We start from the raw sequence: 18,318 nt of genomic DNA on the forward strand, positions 1-18,318 counted from the left end.
ATAGAATCGTGCTTCCTGTGGAGAGGTTGACCCAGTCATGCTGTTACTGGAGACAAAAACAAGGTCCACACCTATGTCTGTGCTAAGTAAGGAAAGTGGAATTGCAGTGAAATAAACAGTCACATCCAGGCCGGGGTGGGCGGTCATGCAAGCAGCTGCATTTTCTTAATAGTGAAATCATACAAGATCACAGTTCCCAACCTGCGAAAATGACTACCTTTTTATTTTCCCTTTTGCAGATGTGAAGCTATATTCCTTAGAAGCTAGTGGTACATTTAAGATCAACCAAAGTTTTATTCACAGTATAAGCTTTCGTGAGCACACACAGTTCTTCAGATACCTGAAGAAGGCAGCTGAAGAAGTTTGTGTGTACATGAAAGCTTATACTTTGAATAAAACTTTATTGGTCTTAAATGTGCCGCAGGACTGAAACTTTGTTCTGCTGCTTCAGACCAACATGGCTACCCACCTGAATCTATCTCTATGAGCTAATAAAATACAAATTGGTGTTTGAAATATTGTTGAAACTGACTCAGCAGAGTTGATATTGCATGCTTAGAAACTTTCCAGAAGTTAACAAGACAAATGAGAATGTGAATATTTATATTGGTGTTCTGGGGTTTTATTATTATTACAATGCTTAAAGTGCTACCAAAGCAGCATCTGAAGATTCCTTTTAGACTAACTCATACCCCTAACAGATATGAGACCAACACCAGGAGACAAAGAAACAGCACAGTCCAGGTAGGACCAACATCAGCGCCTGCTGATGCTGAAGAATGTTTTAAAATGGGGGCATGATCAGTCAGTTTATGAACAGAGCCACACTGCCTCTTCTGGCCGCTTCTAGCTGGAATGACCACTGATACAAGAATGAGAATTCTTTATTTTTCATATTTGCATCCTACTTTTTTGGCCTGTTTCCACCACTGAGGCAGCTTGTGATAAAATCCTAATGGTTGGTCTGTGTTCCTTTTGCTGGACAGTAATGGGGTCTGTCTAATGCCTATGCAGAATCTTTTACTTCTAGCCTCATCATCAAGACATTCTCTCCTCTGTACTCCCATTTTATTATGGCTGCTGTATGTTGCCGAGGAGTTGCAGCTGGATAGATTAGAGCTTGTCTAGTGGAAGAAGCCCCCATTGATAAGGCAAATAAATGAAGCGACTCATTGTGTGAACAGCGGGCTCCCTCAAAACCTGAGATCAACAGTAGTGCTTTCTGGAGGTATTTTCCCTCACATGCTGCCCTCACCACAGTAAGCTCCTGTGTTGACAGACTCATCACTGGACCCTGACAGATATTTGTGCGTGCCTGGTTGCTTAGGCTTCTTTAAAGAGATAAGTAAAAGTTCTTCCTTTTCCTGCCAACCCTCCCTCGGTACGCCACAGCTGCCTGGGAGCACCCCTCTGCCTTAACTGGTGAGAAAGCCTCAGCTGCTGATAGTCCCTATGCCAGGACAGGAATGGAAGGAGCCACACAGCCCACATGCCTGGGGTTGCCAAGTTTCCTGCTGCATTCAGACACTGGAGCCTTGTTGGTCTTCTGGCATTCTATTTCAGCTCCTTGAGGAAGATGCTACTTGAAGGGAAAAAGAATGGCCTGCAGGTGTCTACCAGGGCAGGGTTCCCAGGGGAAGCGCATAACGGCCCCATTCTGTGCTATCTTGTCATGTGTCTGCCCTTCAGTCGCACGAACAGCTGCCCTGTCTCTTCCCCATCACAATGCAGATACAGCTGGGTACCTTCCCCAAATAGCTACTGATTCCTTAGGAAATGTTTTCCCATACTCTAGCAGCACTTCTTTATAGGGACGGGTGCTGGGAGGTGAGGAACGTTTCTCGGGAAAACTGCTGTGAGAATCATCTCAGTTATTCTTTGTGGCTTTTGTAATGGCACAGGTATGGGGTCCTGCATAAGCCCAAAGTGCTGTTTGGAACTTCCTATAGAAGGAGGGTCCAGACTCCAAACTATGGCCCGCTGACCACTGCTGGCCTGCAGATCCTTTTCATCAGGTAGGCCAGCAAATATTTTTAAAATGCCAGCAGATTTGAGGTTTCTGAGATTTTCTTCGTGGTCTCTGTGCATCACACTGACGGGATATAGGCGCCCACGCCGATCACGATCGGTATTCTTGAAAGCTGTGGATTTCCGCGCCCCAGGCCCAGTGCGCATGCGCAGAAGCCCCACCGTGCATGCCCACTGGGACCGAAGCGGACATCCCACCAGTTCTCTTCTGACCGCCGCTTGGATCAGTCGATCATTTGCTACGGTCGGTAGAAATTTTTCTTGTTAGTTGCGATTAGGATTCAGAACATAGAGACTTTATATACTATTCTTTCTTGATTTTTTGAGCGAGTGGGAAGGCGGAAAGGCTCCCCCCCTCGGTTTCAGACCATACCAGGCTTTTCCCACACTTTCAGGCGTGGTCCAAAATCACCACGGACAGATGGGTCTTGTCGATAATCCGGCTGGGTTATCAGATAGAATTCCAACAAAGTCCTACAGTTCCCACAGTCGTTCACACTGCAACATCTCCCACACTACAAGAGGAGGTGCAATCACTCCTTCACAAGAATGCAATAGAACCAGTTCCGGCAAATCAGGAGGGACAAGGGTTCTACTCCCGATACTTCACAATTCCCAAGAGAGATGGGGGTCTTCGACCCATTATGGACCTACGGGGCCTAAATCTCTGACACCACCTTAACCCTCTTACTGGAGCTGGGACTGCAGGTCAACAAAAATAAATCCTCCCTTCAACCCTCACAGAGGGTACAGTTCATAGGAGCCATCCTGGACTCACGAGCTTGCAGGGCATTTTTACCAACCAAGAGGGCAGAGGACATCATTTCCCTGGTACAGTTCTTCCTTCACAACTCAACGGTCACGGCGCTACAGATCCAACACCTTCTGGGCCTAATGGCATCCACCACAGCGGTCCTACGGTTCACCAGATTTCACATGCGAATACTACAACTGTGGTTTCTCAAGACGTTCAGATGCCAGTTGGACCTCCCGTCTCGCAGGTTGACCGTTCCACAACCAGTCTTGTCCTCCCTGTACTGGTGGCAAGAGAGAGAGAACCTCCTTCAAGGAGCTCCATTCCACAGACAAACCCCGACTTTGTCCATAACATCAGATGCGTCCCTATGGGGTTGGGGAGCGCACATAAACAGCCTGTGTGTGGGAGGACGGTGGCCTCAATGCCACCTACGTTACCACATAAACTTTCTGGAGTTATTGGCGATCCATCACGCCATCCTCTCTTTCCGCCCATTGATTGCAGACAAAACAGTAGCGATCCTGATGGACAACACGACCGCACTAGCATACATAAACAGACAGGGGGGCACAGTGTCAAGGAAATTGTGTTTGTTAGCACTGAGAGTATGGGAAATCTGCAGGGAAACAAACACAAGCCTAATAGCCACTCACCTTCCAGGCAATCTGAACGCCTGCGCAGATTATCTCAGTCGGGGGGTGCCACGCTCCACGAGTGGGAGCTCAACTGGAAGTTTCTCCAACCTGTGTTCCAGAAATGGGGCGCACCAGAGGTGGATGTCTTCGCCACTCGCAGCAGCTCGAAATGCAGGGAATTCTGCTGCAGGGGAGGAGTAGATCCCCTGTCATTGGGGGACGGATTGCTACTCCCATGGTCGCACAGACATGTGTACCTGTTTCCACCAATTCCACTAATCACCAGAGTGGTCCACAAAATTTACAGAGAGCACCCCAGAGGGATCCTCGTTACCCCATGGTGGCCCAGACAGCAATGGTTCTCCCCAGTCTTAAGGCTGTCACATGGAACCTTCCATCAGTTCCCCATGGTTCCGGACCTTCTACTGTCCCAACAAGGGCAAGTGATTCACCACGACGTATCACACCTGAAGCTAACGGCATGGAGGTTGGTGTGAGAGCTCTGTCGGCAAGGGCATTACACGTCATCCTCAACAGTAGGAAACCATCCACTAGGAAGTCTTACGAATACAAGTGGACGAGATTCGTCCACTTTGCCTCAGAGGCCGCAGTGGAGCCCAACAGCGGGCCTTCCCATAATTCTGGATTTTCTACTCTTCCTATTGGATAAGGGTTTAGCGGTGTCTTCAATACAGGTGTACTTAGCAGCCATCTCAGCCAACCATGCACAACTCGATGGTTGCTCGGTTTTCACACACCCTGATACTAAAAGATTCCTGAGAGGTCTTATGAGGCTTTATCCGTCAACACGGCATCCGGCCCCCATGTGGAATCTGCCAGGGGTTTTGCAAGCACTAGCGGGAAAGCCCTTCGAACCTACGGCAACATGTTCCCTTCAGTTGCTGTCATGGAAGACAGCCCTTTTGGTCGCTATTACCTCCGCTCGCAGGGTGGGTGAACTGGCAGCGTTACACTGTGACGACCCATATCTGAGATTCAGCACCGAAGGGGTTTGGCTCCGTCCAGATGTTACTTTCCTCCCAAAAGTGATCTCCTCGTTCCATTTAAACTCAGAAATATACTTACCTGTGTATTTTCCCAATCCACATACAGAAGTGGAGCGGAAGCTTCACGCCCTGGATGTCAAGAGAGCACTTTCGTTCTACCTACATCGGGTAGGACCGGGTCGTAAGGACCCCAGACTCTTTGTTTCATATGCTCCAGCTTCACAGGGAATTAGAGTTTCACCCCAGCGAATCTCTAAGTGGATTACGGAGACTATAAGACTGTGCTATCTGTTAAATAAGAGACCCCTTCCTGGACCTATTAGAGCCCACTCAACCAGGGCCATGGCCACCTCTGCGGCTTTCATGAAAGGGGTGCCGTTAAGAGACATTTGCAAAGCTGCCACGTGGTCCTCTCTGCATACCTTTGTGAGACATTATGCATTGGACCTTCGTTGGCGCAGACGTTCATCAGTGGGCCGTGCTGTTCTCCAGGAGCTTCCCTGCTGATGGACCGTTGCACCCTCCTCCAGGTAGGATTTTGGCTTGCTAGTCTCCCGTCAGTGTGATGCACAGAGACCACGAAGAAGATAAACAGGTTTCCTACCTGTAACTGATGATCTTCGAGTGGTCATCTGTGCAGTCACACTATGCGCCCTCCTTCCCCTCCACTGCCGGTCCATCTTGGAAGGGCTTACGCAGCGGTCAGAAGGAACTGGTGGGATGTCCACTCCGGTCCCAGTGGGCATGCACGGTGGGGCTTCTGCGCATGCGCACTGGGCCTGGGGCACGGAAATCCGCAGCTTTCAAGAATACCGATCGTGATTGGCGCAGGCGCCTATATCCCGTCAGTGTGACTGCACAGATGACCACTCGAAGATCATCAGTTACAGGTAGGAAACCTGTTTTTCTTGGATCAGCTCTACAGCATTGGCAGAATGACTGGAAATAAACACTGATTCTCTGGGTGTGACGTGGAACCAGCAGAATGCATGACCAGACACCTATCCCTATGGGGAGACTTTAAAAGCCCTAAAGTGGCTTGGGCAAATGTGGCATATAGAAAAGTGGTTTGGAGCACAGAATAAGCGAGATTGGTGGAGAGGGAAGAAGAGGTCAAAGGAGGAAGCAGAGACGCTGTATACTAATTTTCATTAATCCTTAGGCAATAGTAAAATGATGCTGGCACTGCCTTCCACCATGACTCACCGCATCATTTTTGTATCTTAGCATGGTCCTTGGAGCAAAATGTTTGGAAGTTTGGGTACCTTGTTGCAGAGCTGAAGCCCAGAAGCCAGTGTTTATGGCCCCTCTATTGTAAGGGGATATCTTCCAGTTTAGTCTGGTAAAATACTGTGAGAGAGATTACAAACGGGAGCTCACTTAATGAGAGCAATACATGCATGTCAAAAAGTTTTGAGGGAGCATAGCTTTACCCCTTTATGGAAAGGCTTGTCTAAGATGTTTTAAGCAGATGCCTAAAATTTGACATTTTGAGGCCAAAAATCTACCCTTTCCATCCTAACATTCCACAAATTTGAATTAGCCTTATGCACACCCCAGGGGGCTTTTACCCCAACATGGGTCATATCTGTGTGTCTATTTCTCTGCCATTTTTAACAGGAATCCCAAATCACTTGCCAGGCCCAGTTCCATCACCGTATGCCTGACAATATTGCCTGTATGTGGAAGTATTTCTTTTGCTGAGCTTGTATGCTGTCTGCTCAGAATATGGAGACAAAATGTTATATACCCTGATTTCAGGTGCTAAGTAGCTCTCCCCAGTTTTTTGTTGTTGTTTCAGTTGACTGGTATGGTTAAGTACAATTCAGTGTATTTCTTCTTAACTTGCAACTGAATAGGTTTTTTTAAAAAAAAATACTTTTTTTCAGGGCTTTTTTTGTAGCAGGAACTCCTTTGCATATTAGGCCACACACCCCTGACATAGCCAATTCTCTCAGAGCTTACAGTCTCTTAGTACAGGACCTTCTGTAAGCTCTTGGAGGATTGGCTACATCAGGGGTGTATATCCTAATATGCAAAGGAGTTCCTGCTACAAAAGTCCTGCTTTTTTTATTCCCCACCTTTCTCCCCAATGCTGACCCAAAGTAGTTTCCATTGTTCTTTTCTCTGTTTACCCTGTGAGATAGCTTAGACTGAGAGTGCATAACTCACCCAAAGTCACCCAGCAAGCTTCCATGGCAGAGTGGGGATTCTAACCTGGGCTTCTCAGATCGAAGTCTGACACTTTAACTACTGTGCCATGCTGTTTGCCTGTATCTTCTCCCAAGAGCAGAAGAAGGGACAGAGAGGAAAGGAGTAAACACCCCCTTCTCAATTCACAGCCTCCAGAGCTTGCTTTTAATTTAAAGGGGGGGAATAATGTGAGGGTATCATGTTTAGTTGGGTCTATTTCTCACTGTGGTGGGCAGACCAACCAGTTCCCCCCCCCACAGCTTCCAGGCTATTGGGTTTCTCCAGGTGCTGAGGCCAAATCCTTTGGGAGCATTAAGGTCCCTCTTGCTACCCATTTACGGTTCTCATTTACAGCCCATTTGCTTCCTTTCCCTTTGATTGGAGTGTAGCTGGTAACACCAAATGTTTCTTCTTCCCACATGTTTGTGAATGGAATTATTTCACACTGCGATCATGTGCAACCTACCACTTCCTTTCTGTGGATGCTATAAACTCCAGATGTACTCCATTAATAGACCCAATGTACCTGTTTCCCCCTCACACATGCATGAGTACCTGTTGCTGGTTTGCACAGCATTTGTGTCTGCTTTTGAAACCAAACTTCCATGCGGTTGACTTCTGAGATCTGCTAAACGGTCTTGCAGAACTAGCTTCCTGGAGAGTTGGAATTTTGAAAACGAGGGTGTTTATATTATATAGAGACCACCTATCTCACTGAGAGCCAAGGCAGATTACAATGTACAGAAAGATAAAAATGTAATCATACAATATAGAACATCAGCTAAACAATACAACTAGACAATGTGAACAGCAAACTGCTCAAGCCAGTATAGTGTGAGCAATGCCAAAGGGCTTTCAAAGGCACAAGGCAATGGAGTGCCCACTCCACTCACCTGTGTGAAGGCTCCCTTCTGGACCATTCTGTCCCACTGCCGTTCAGTGCCCCTTACAAAAATGTCCTCCTGAACATTTCTGGTTTGCATATTTGGTGGAATACTAGTACTCTGGGCCTTCCTAACTTTTTCTGGCAGACCATTCCACAAAGGTTTCATCCCACACTGGGGTAAGTTCTTAAGTCCCATAGAGTAAAATAATTTGCTTTCCCAAAAATATAGCAAAGTGCCTGGGGCAGAAGATGTGGGGGAGGGGGGACTAGGCAGTAATTTATCCTTTACTTAACACAAAATTCATAACTTTCTCCTGCCAAGAATTTGAGGGAGACTGGGTCCCTGCTAGCTGGGCAGGGGGTGGAGGACAATTGGGAAGCTAACTGAAAGAGTCTTTCCTTTGGACCTGTGTGCAAAGGAAGCACAAGTACCAAAGGGAAGAGAGGGCATGGTTGTCCATCAAATCACTCCCTTTCATGCCTCTGCAACAGTGCCAGTCTGTCTCTCAGGAAGGGAATTGATTGGCTCGGGCAGTGTAATATCAACCATATGCAAATGGCACTGCATCATTTCACAGGAGAAAATGTCTCTAACCAGCCTTTCAGAGAGCAGCCCACCCCCATACACAGTCTCATTACTGAGAAATAGTAGAATATTCATAATTCAGAAATGGAGCTGACCCTGTCAATGTTGAGCAATTCTAGGGTGCTGTCTAGAGCAAAACCTTTGCGACGAAAGTAGATGGCATAAAGGATCTCCTTTTTCAGATATTGCCTTAATATACCTAATGGGATCTGTTTCCTATAGCAAGGATATTATGTTCATGAAAGGACAGAGGGTATAAAGCAAGGCCAGAGGAGAGTAACAGGCAAAGGATCACAGCAACAGTGAGAGCTCAAGCAAACATCCCAGGTGACTCATGCGATTTCTGAGATATGTCTCCTAGGAGCAGCATTGGGAGACCATTGAGCTGCAATGGGAAGGGGGGATTCAGGAAAAATCTGTTCCACTGATGGAAATGCCTTCTGTTACTGGAAATTTCAATATGGATCCAACCACCAGTTGAGCTTCATGACAGAAGGCAACTTGATCCCATTCTAGTCCCCCACCACTCTAGATACTCTAGAAGAAGATGATGATGATATTGGATTTATACCCCACCCTTCACTCTGAATCTCAGAGTGGCTTACAATCTCCTTTACCGTCCTTCCCTACAACAGACACCCTGTGAGGTAAGTGGGGCTGAGAGAGCTCTCCCAGAAGCTGCCCTTTCAGGGACAGCTCTGCAAGAGCTATGGCTGACCCAAGGCCATTCCAGCAGCTCAAGTGGAGGAATGGGGAATCAAACCCAGTTCTCCCAGATAATAGTCCACACACTTAACCACTACATCAAACTGGCTCTATACACCAGCCCTCCCCAAAAATTATATAAATGGAGAGTCCTGTTATTTTCTGCTGACTGCAGAATTTGAGTGCTTGTGGGAATTAGCCTAGGCTAGCCCAGTCTCATCATATCACAGAAGCTAACTGAATATACCTAATGGGATCTGGTTCCTTATTCATCCCTTATTAATGATTTATTCATGAATTTAACCAAAAACACTGAGGAGAGCTTGACAACTCTGAACTCCAAAAATAAGGTCAATGTTCCCTCTAAGCTGCAGTCTTGTGAGCAAAAATTCCACTTTGTGAGCTACTCTGGCATTAAAATTATGAGCTACTGCATAAATTATTGTGCTCTGGGGTCATCTTTCCTGAGCTAAGACAAAAACGTGTGAGCGGGAGGCTAAAAATCTGTGAGCTAGCTCATGCTAACTCAGTTTAGAGGGAACAAAGTAGGAGTCAAGTATCACCTTTAAGACCAACAAAGTTTTATTCAAAAAGTAAGCTTTTGTATGCATGCATACGTCTTCAGACGAGGGAATCTGGTACAGTGAGCTGAAATACATATAGCTTGTGGGTTAAGTGTACAAACTGATACAAAGTTAGGATCAAATGGCAAAATAGTGTAATAAATTGGAAGACCATTTGGTCTGGATAGCGTTTGCATGGGAAGCCAATAAAGGTAAAAGTTGCTCTTGCTACAAGTCTAGGTAAAACAAAAGAGGGAACACTGGTCTGGATCACCATACATCATACAGCCCAACATTCAGGGGACTCTCCCCTTTTAGGGGACGTGTTATTTCTTGCTCATGCCAGCTGCTCCAGAACCAGGTGCTCTCAGGACAATCACACAGGCAGACACTGGGACCAGGCTGCACCCCAAAAGAATCTTTGGACCACCCCCACTCCATGCTCTGGAGACTGTCTCCTTCAAGAAGACATACAGTTGTGCCCAGTCCAAGCACTGGTTTTGAAACCACAAGCTTCTATTTGGAGTATCACCAAACTTCTATTTGGAGTACCACCAAGAGGCCTATTTTTGAAAGGAGATTTGAGTGAGGAACTGGTTTGACTGCTGCACTCCAAAACAATCCCAAATGACACAGCCCCAAGCTCTGGAGACAGTCCCTTGCAAGAAAACATACAGTGGATCCTGAACCAAACACTGGTTCTGGCACCACCTGGGAGCACTGTACTTTGGAGCAGTTGGCACAAGAACTGCGCTTAGAACCGGGAAACAGCATATGTCATCTAGAAGGGGAGAGCCCCCTGAGGTAAAAGTTGGGGGTGTTTAATATACAGAGTTTATGGTTGAATTCATGAATAAGGAACTGGGAATAAGGAACCAAATTCAGCCTCCTGAAGCTAAGCAGGGTTGGTCCTAGTTAGCATTTAGATTGGAGACTACGAAGGAATTCCAGGGTTGCTATGGAGAGGAAGGCAATGGCAAACCACCTCTGCCTTGTCTCTTGCCTTGAAAACCCTGCGGGGTTGCACAATTCAGCTATGACTCGATGTGTGTTTCTACAGGATGATGTCTCCACATAATCCATGAGCTGTATAAGGCACAATGTATAAGGCACAAAGACAGCAAAACTAGTTAGGGCTAAAAGAAACGGCTGGAAGGAGGCTTAAGAAGCAGCAGGAAATGTGACAGATGGTCTGTGACTACTGTGGGAAGCCTTGCACTGTAGTGAGAGGGGATAGGCATGTTCTGATCTCAGATACTAGAGGTGTTAATAGGAGCTTGAGAGACTCTTGGGGTGAATGTCAAAGATCAATTGATCAAATTAACTTCTTAAAGAGACCTCAATGGGTAAAGCAAACAGTGGGCATGAGAGGGTAGGCTCTAACCACAGGAATAAAAATTGGTTTGCCCCCTCCCAAAGTGTAGGAAGAGATTGACAGGGGTGGCAAGATAAACAGGGTAGGTATGGATTTTCTCCCTGTCACATAGTGTTAGAACTAGAGGTCACCAAATTCAATAGGCAGTTGCTTCACAACAGACTGACAGGAGCCCTTCTTTTACCCACAATGCATGAGCAGCATGTAGAATTTGCTTACATGGGCCAGGCTAGGCCGACCTTGTCTGATCTCAGATGCTAAGCAGGTTCAGCTAGGGTTGCCAGCCCCCAGGTGGGATCTGGAGATCTCCCGCTTTTACAACTGATCTCCAGCTGGCAGAAATCAGCCCCCCTGGAGAAAATGCCTGCTTTGAAGGGTGGACTCTATGGCACTGTACCATGCTAAGGCCCTTCCCCTCCTCAAACCCTGCCCTTTCCAGAATCCATTCCCAAAGTCTCCAGGTATTTCCCAACACAGACCTTGCAACCCTAGGTTCAACCCTGGTTAGTGCTTGAATGGGAGACCACCAGGTAAGTCCAGAGTTATTTCATAGGGGTAGGCAATGGCAAACCACTTCTGAATATATCTTGCTTTGAAAACCTTAAAGGGCTGCCATAAGTCAGCTGTGACTTGATGGCACTTTCCATCACTATTGTGATGGAATTACCAAGCAGTTGCTTCCATGGTTTGGCTGGAGACCCAGCCCTACATGGGAATGCTACATTCAAAGTCTTCCTCTGGGGGCCTAACTATTCCTTACATTGTCCTTGTATGCTCCCCCACCACCACCCCATGACCATTCTAGGCTTGTCTACTATACGTGCTCTGGGATTTCTGTGCTCAGAATAATTCCCAAGCCTGCACAAATCTGATTCGGACTGGAACTATAGCGTGCGGGAAGAGAGGACTTAATCCTCACTATTTGCACCATTTTCTTGACATGCAATGGCTGCAGGGGATCTTACATGTAACCCAACAACTTGTGCAAGTTTCCCTAATGGAACCCATTGCAGCTCCCCAGGGCAACCACAGGTCACAAAAACAGCAAAATAAGACACTCTCAGTTCCTCCCTCTGCAAAATTGGGTGCCAAGCAGAGTTCTTCTAAAAATCACCACAAGATTTGAACACAACATTCAACAGATTGCCCATTGGATCAGGCTGCTTTGATCACACATTCTTAAATTAATTCCTCTAGTTTTCCCAGTCTTCTGCCTGCCAAACAGATAGGGAACCTTTTTTTCCCCTTAACACAAAAGTGAAAATTCAAGGTCCTTTGAAGGCAGAATTTCCTTCACACCTTCCCAAAAAGAAAGCAGACCTAGGATGTATTTAGAGGATTGACCTGCAATTGGTGAGTCTCTAACAAAAGCTGATCTCTGTTTCTCCAAAGCTTTGATAAGGATGGGACATCTACCATATTACAAATGAAAATGGGGCACTCTGGTGTACTTAACAACCAGTTCCCACATCAAGGACCATGCTTGAATTTCTCTTCCACTCTTCACTGTGTTTATTTGTCCTTAAACTGTTTTCATTTAATTGTGCCACATTATTTTGCATTAGTGTGATTTTAACAAGTACATTTATTTGTTTATTTTTTCTGTATAGTCCACCTTTCTCACTGGGACTGAAGGTGAATTACAAGTAGGACCAAACTATTCAATCAATACGCCAATGACGTGATAACGTTTAAACGTTTGAATCTAATACTGAAGATCCCTAGTCAAACCATGCACTTCAGTCAATCTGCAAGTGGATTACAAAAATATGATAGCAACGTTTGAGTCTCTGTATTCTTGGTGCTTGTTGGGGGGGAGGGCAAAGTGGAAGGGCTTCTAGCCTCACTTGTGAACCTCCTGATGGCACTTGGGGGTGGGTGGGTTTGGCCACTGTGTGACACAGAGTGTTGGACTGGATGGGCCATTGGCCTGATCCAACATGGCTTCTCTTATGTTCTTATGAGTCTAACTGCAAAGAGTCCTAGAAAAACAACATAATTCAGTAGGTCTGGGGTAGAACTGGAAGGGGGAGCACATAATACATAACCGACATCATCTACCAAGGTGATCCATTACACCACAGCTGTACTCTTCCACAAGAATTCTCTCCTGAACAATTCTGTTTTGCACATTTTGTGAACTGACAGAAGCGTGGGGACCTCCCTAACAGTCTTGGGCAGACTGTTCCATACTGTGGGAGCCACCACAGAAATTTATGTGAACAGGTAGTTGCCAATTTTACTAGTTTGCAGGGAGGCGCCTTTGGAAGGTGGAGCATAGCAAGAGAGCTATGCTTCACATTGAAACTTAGCAAGAGGCATTTTGCAGTGAATCCAGGCTTTGTGATAGTTAAGATCTTGAACTGAGCCCAGCCCCTGATATGGAGTGTCTGCAGAATGGGAATATGTGGATTCCTCTTAGCTGTGGCATTCTTTACCAGTTGTAGCTTTAGAGCCATCTTTAAGGGCAGGCACATCTAGCCTTGAGGAATCCATAGCATGGCTCTTTGTGGCCATGTCAGTCAAGGAAAGGTGTGGGGGGAGTCATCTTCTGAGCTTAGTGGGGTCTGTAGAACACCCTTTTTGCAGCTTCATCAGCTTGCTTCTCCAACAACAAAACTGGATCCAGAGTTATCCCTAGGCTCTTAACTCAGTGAAAGGCAAGTGGTTTCCATTTAAACTGGGGAGCCGTTAAAGCCCTAGCCTTCTCAATCAACATGTCAGGTTTCCATTTAAATCGGGGAGCCCTGTGTCCTTTAAAGCCCTAGCCTTTTCAATCAACGTCAGTATTTGGTTTCAAGCTTGTTTACTCTTAGCAATGAGGAATTGTTTCAGAGATTCCATAGCATCTCCAGGTGATTTGGATAAAGAAAAGTAGATTTGGGTGTCATCAGCATATAGATGGCACCTTATTCCAAAACATATAGTGTTTTCTTTTTTGATTAAAGATGTGCCATAAAAACATGGCTTTTGGTTTTAGATTTTGCTTTGGACCAATGTGGCTACCTGCAACTCTGTTTACTTAGGCAACAGCTGGACTCACTGAGTGCAGGGTTCTTTGACTAGAGGGAAGAACCTGGGAAACTGCATTCCCCCCCCCCCCACATTAGATGATATCCCCCAGTTTAGCTTCTTCTTTACCTATACGTAAACTGAAATTAATCCCCAGAATGGGTTATATAATGACTACGGCACTTTCCTTCGGTTCTCAGGGCCAATTCACACGTGGACTGTCAACAGGATGTTCTGTGTTGGGAGTTCTCAGGTGCATGCGGAGAAAGGGTTGAGACCTTCACCACCCACACACCAATTGCCTAACTTCAAAGACCCAGGCGCAACCATTTGCCCTGTTGGGGAAAACCTATCTATAGCCATAAGTACTTGTAAATTTCCCCTGTGGGGCAAACACTCCCCCCCCCCCCCCACGCACACAGTTTCAGGTTAGGAAAATAGCATGTGTGTGTGTGTGAAGCCCCTTCTCCCTTGGGACAATTTAGATTTTGTCCCAGTCTAAATCAGGGCTCTGTATGCCTGGGGAACTGAGTTACCAGCGTGGAATTCCAGGCACACTCTGATCCAAAGACCATGGAGACACATGGCCTTTGTAATGTGAGAACCAGCTCCTTGGCCTTTTAAGGGACTAATGGGCTCTGTTTAGCATCAGTGTTCATCAGCTTCTGATTTCTGTATTTTCAATTGGATGCTTCTATTTTCATTTCTTCCAAGATCTACAGTGCAACTCCCCACTCAGCACCATTTTATCTATGTAAGCCTGCTTTGCATTCTACACACCATGCACATGAAAGACCTTTAAGATTATGACTTGAAACACTGTTTTGTATTAATTTTTCTTACTCCTGATTTTTAAAAAAATGTATGGATTGGCTTTTGTAATTAGAAAACTATGCTTCAGCATATAGCTTCAGGTGGGTATCTGAAGAAGTGTGGATGCACATGAAAGCTTATACCTTGATGGTCTTAAAGGTGCCACTGGATTCAAATTTTGTTCCATGCTTCAGCAAGGGGCTTCTGATGCTGACATCTGTGTCTCCAAAGGTGAACTGATGGAAAAATCTGGACTGGGGCTACAGGGCTGGGGAAAGCTGGGTTAACTCTTCTCTCATATCTCTGGTTCCTGGTCCAGAGGTACAATACACACATTCCATTTAACTCAGGGGATAAGAATAACTCAAGTAACCCCAATAATAATCTTTTAAAACAAAATCAGGCCAGGAAAATAATGAAAATGCATACCAAAAAATCTGGACCACTCAAGGGACCATAGGAGACCTATGAAGCTGGAAGCCACAAGCTATTTGGGATATCAATCACTGCATCCCCCCCACCCCTTTCCCAAGGAGTAATGTCTATGACACTAAAGCACAGAAAATGCCCTCTAGCTGGGACCCAATCCATTCTGCACTGCCATCAGTTTGCATGGTCTAAGATGTAGAGGCCAGTTGTGTGCGCGCTCTTTTTTGTTACTGTTACTTACTTTACTGGTATGGAGCAAGGAAAAGGGACTTCAGCCAGGTTTGATTCCTCACTCCTCCTCCACATGAATCGTGCTGGGGGACCTTGGGCCAGTTGGGGTTCTCTCAGAACTCGCATAGCCCACCTACCTCACAAGGTGCCTGTTGTGGGGAGGGGAAGGGAATGTATGATTGTAAGCAGGTTTGAGAATCCTTGAGGTAGAGAAAAGCAGGGTATAAAAGCATTCTTCTTAGTACTAGACCTGCCGCACTCTGAGGTCATTTGGATAAGCAAGGATTACCAAATTCACTAGCCAGATACTTGAGCTGTATTAACTCCTGGTTCTGTCCTTGCAGAATACATCTACATCCCCAGTCAAGGCTAGAAAGGTGAAGGTGATATGAAAACGGTACTATTGCCCTTGCAGAAGACACGGATTTCCTCTCACCCACTATTATCTCTAGTCAAATGAGATCAGCAATTTTGAAAGTATACAAATCCTACCAGTCCAATTAACAGGGTTCAAACACAAGCATGTGATTCAAGTCTAGCCTGTCCCCAGCCATAAACCTCATCACTGGAACCCCCCAAAATGTGGATGCCAGTCATGGTTATTAATGGTAAAGGAAAAGCACACTGCACATGTTCAGAAGCACTCTGTACTGATATGCCCACTTCATCTTGAGCACTTTGTCTTCCATGGTTTGCTGAGCTCTGGTTAGCTCCAGAGGCTTAACATCTGCTTCAGCTGTGTCATGGCATACAGACTATGAGGAACAGAACTCTTCCTCTGTCCTTTCCATCTCCCCACCCCCCAGTCTTTTGATTTACTTATAAGAGGGAGGGAGAAACCAGGGAGCAACTGGGAAGAATCGGGAGGGGAGGTCAAACCCCTAGCATTAATATAGAAGGATTCCAAGCAAGGAAACCTTTTACGGGCAAATGACATGTGGGCAGAAATTACTAGGGGAAAGTTGGGTTTTAATAAAAGAAATTATGTAGGGTCTCACCCCTGCCCAGAAGTCAGTCTCTGTAAGATCTTCCCCTTTGAATCTAATCGTGTTGGGCTGTAGGGACCCCTCCTCACCACCCCAGCCCTTATCCAACCTGAAGTGCAATCCTAAACATACATACCCAGAGGTACTCCCTAGTAAGTAGGACTGCAGCCTTGCAACGTCTCCCTTCCTGCAATCCAGAGAGAATCAGGGAGCCCTGAGGGGGCCAGCCTGGAGCAGGTCATCCCCTCTCATGCCACCCTCCTAGTCCGACCCTCCTCTGGCTCCTGCTCCCCTCCCCAGAGGAAAATAAAACAGAAGGCATATGCCTGCTTCAGGTTTTCTGTCCTGAGGAAACAGTCAAAACAAACACCGTTTATTGATTACAAACGAGGGGGGATCGCCCGCCGCAGGGACCTGCCCGAAACCGCGGGTCGTGGAGCGAAACCGAGCCCGAGTCACCCGGATAGCACCAGAAAGCCCGAGTCCGACGGCGCGGCGGGAGGGCGAAAGCCCTGAACCGTCATCGGTCGCCGCTCGGCCAGGAAGACCAGTCCAAGTGCTGGGAGGAAGAAACCGAGGCAGCGCTGCCAGCGGGGAAGCCAGTCCGAGTCCCAAGTCTGCAAGGCGGCGGGTCCCCCCCACCCCACCCGCTTCTGTCTCTCCTCCCTGTTGGCGGCGCTGGGGAGGGCGGGCCCTGCTAGACTTTGGTGCCCAAGGAAGGCACCTCGGACTTCTGGGTCTGGCCGCTGAGGGTGGAGGAGACGGAGCCGGCCTGGGCGCGCAGGGCCTTGCGCAGGCCGAGCAGGAGGAGGCACTGGGCGCGGAAGCGGCTGTCGAAGAAGGCGTAGAGGAAGGGGTTGAGGCAGCTGTTGACGTAGGCCAGGCAGGTGGCGTAGGGGTGCAGGCGGGGGATGAGCTCCTGCAGGGCGCAGGGCAGGGGCAGGAGGCCCACCCAGTGGAGGACATAGAGGCTCTTGAGGAGGTGGAAGGGCAGCCAGCAGGCGGCGAAGACGGCCACCAGGGTGACGATGATACGGAGCAGGCGCCGCCGCTGGCGCCCCTCCTCCTTGCGCACGTGCTGCTGGAAGTGGCGGCTGACGGTGGCGCCGATGCAGCAGTAGCACAGCGTCATCAGCAGGAGCGGCAGCGCGAAGCCCAGCGCGGTGGTGGCCAGGCTCAGCGCCGCCAGCCAGTGGTCCTCCTCGGCCGGGCTGGAGGCCACGCTGCTGAAGTCCATGTCGCACTCGAGGGCCGTCAGGTTGTCCGGCCGGCGGGCGGCGGCGGGCCGCGTGTCGCGCAGCAGCAGGGCCGGCAGGGCGAGCAGGCCTGCCAGCAGCCAGACGCCGGCCAGCGAGAGCAGCGTGGTGGTGCGGGGCCGGGAGGAGGCCGGGCGGCCGGCGGAGCGGGGCAGGGCGTGGACGATGGCCAGGTAGCGCTCGAAGCTCAGGCAGCCCAGGCAGAAGGCCGAGGCGAACATGTTGAGCAGCACCAGGTAGCTGCTCAGCTTGCAGAGGGCCGAGCCGAAGGGCCAGTGGAAGCGCAGCGCCGTGTAGGCCGCCCACAGGGGCAGCGTCACCACGAAGGCCAGGTCGGCCAGCGCCAGGTTGCCGATGTAGGTGTCCGCCGAGCGGCGCTTGGCCCGCGGGCCGCTCCACACCGTGAAGATCACCAGCCCGTTGCCCGACAGCCCCAGCACGAAGACCAGCATGTAGAGGACGGGCAGCAGGGAGAAGGACACCTCCCAATCCGTCTCCGCCTCTTCCCACCGGCACTGCAGCGCCCCGACGGCCGCGCTGCTCCAGTTGCCCAGCGGCGCCTCGTCGTAGTCGTACTCCAAGTCCCCGTAGTGCGGATGCGGCTCCATGCTTGCAGCCCGTCCCAAGCGCCCGACCCGGCTGCAGGCGCAGGCAACCTTCTGCGGCAGCCCCCCGGCTGGGAGAGCTATTAAAGAGGGGGGCTCGGACGGGAGACACCGCCCTCGCCTTCCAGGCGGGGCTAGCCCCAGGCTGGGCTCATCTCAGCCCCCTCGCCTCTTGTCACAGAAGAGGTGGGGGAAGGATTTCGGGGAACTGTAATCCCTGGAGCAGCCGGCTTCTCCCTCCCTCCCTCCCC

The 18,318-nt window shown here is 48.4% G+C and overlaps 1 protein-coding gene across 1 annotated transcript; it reads right to left on the bottom strand.

Moving 5' to 3' along the window:
- Positions 1–16,536: 16,536 nt before the first annotated feature.
- Positions 16,537–18,070, bottom strand: LOC132578994 (apelin receptor-like). The gene has a single exon (XM_060249146.1). It carries the CDS (start codon positions 18,068–18,070, stop codon positions 16,904–16,906), a length of 1,167 nt encoding a protein of 388 aa, XP_060105129.1. The 3' UTR covers positions 16,537–16,903.
- Between the last annotated feature and the right edge of the window lie 248 nt (positions 18,071–18,318).

Source organism: Heteronotia binoei, chromosome 11 (assembly GCF_032191835.1).
Source record: "Heteronotia binoei isolate CCM8104 ecotype False Entrance Well chromosome 11, APGP_CSIRO_Hbin_v1, whole genome shotgun sequence".
NCBI classification, from domain to species: Eukaryota; Metazoa; Chordata; class Lepidosauria; order Squamata; family Gekkonidae; genus Heteronotia; species Heteronotia binoei.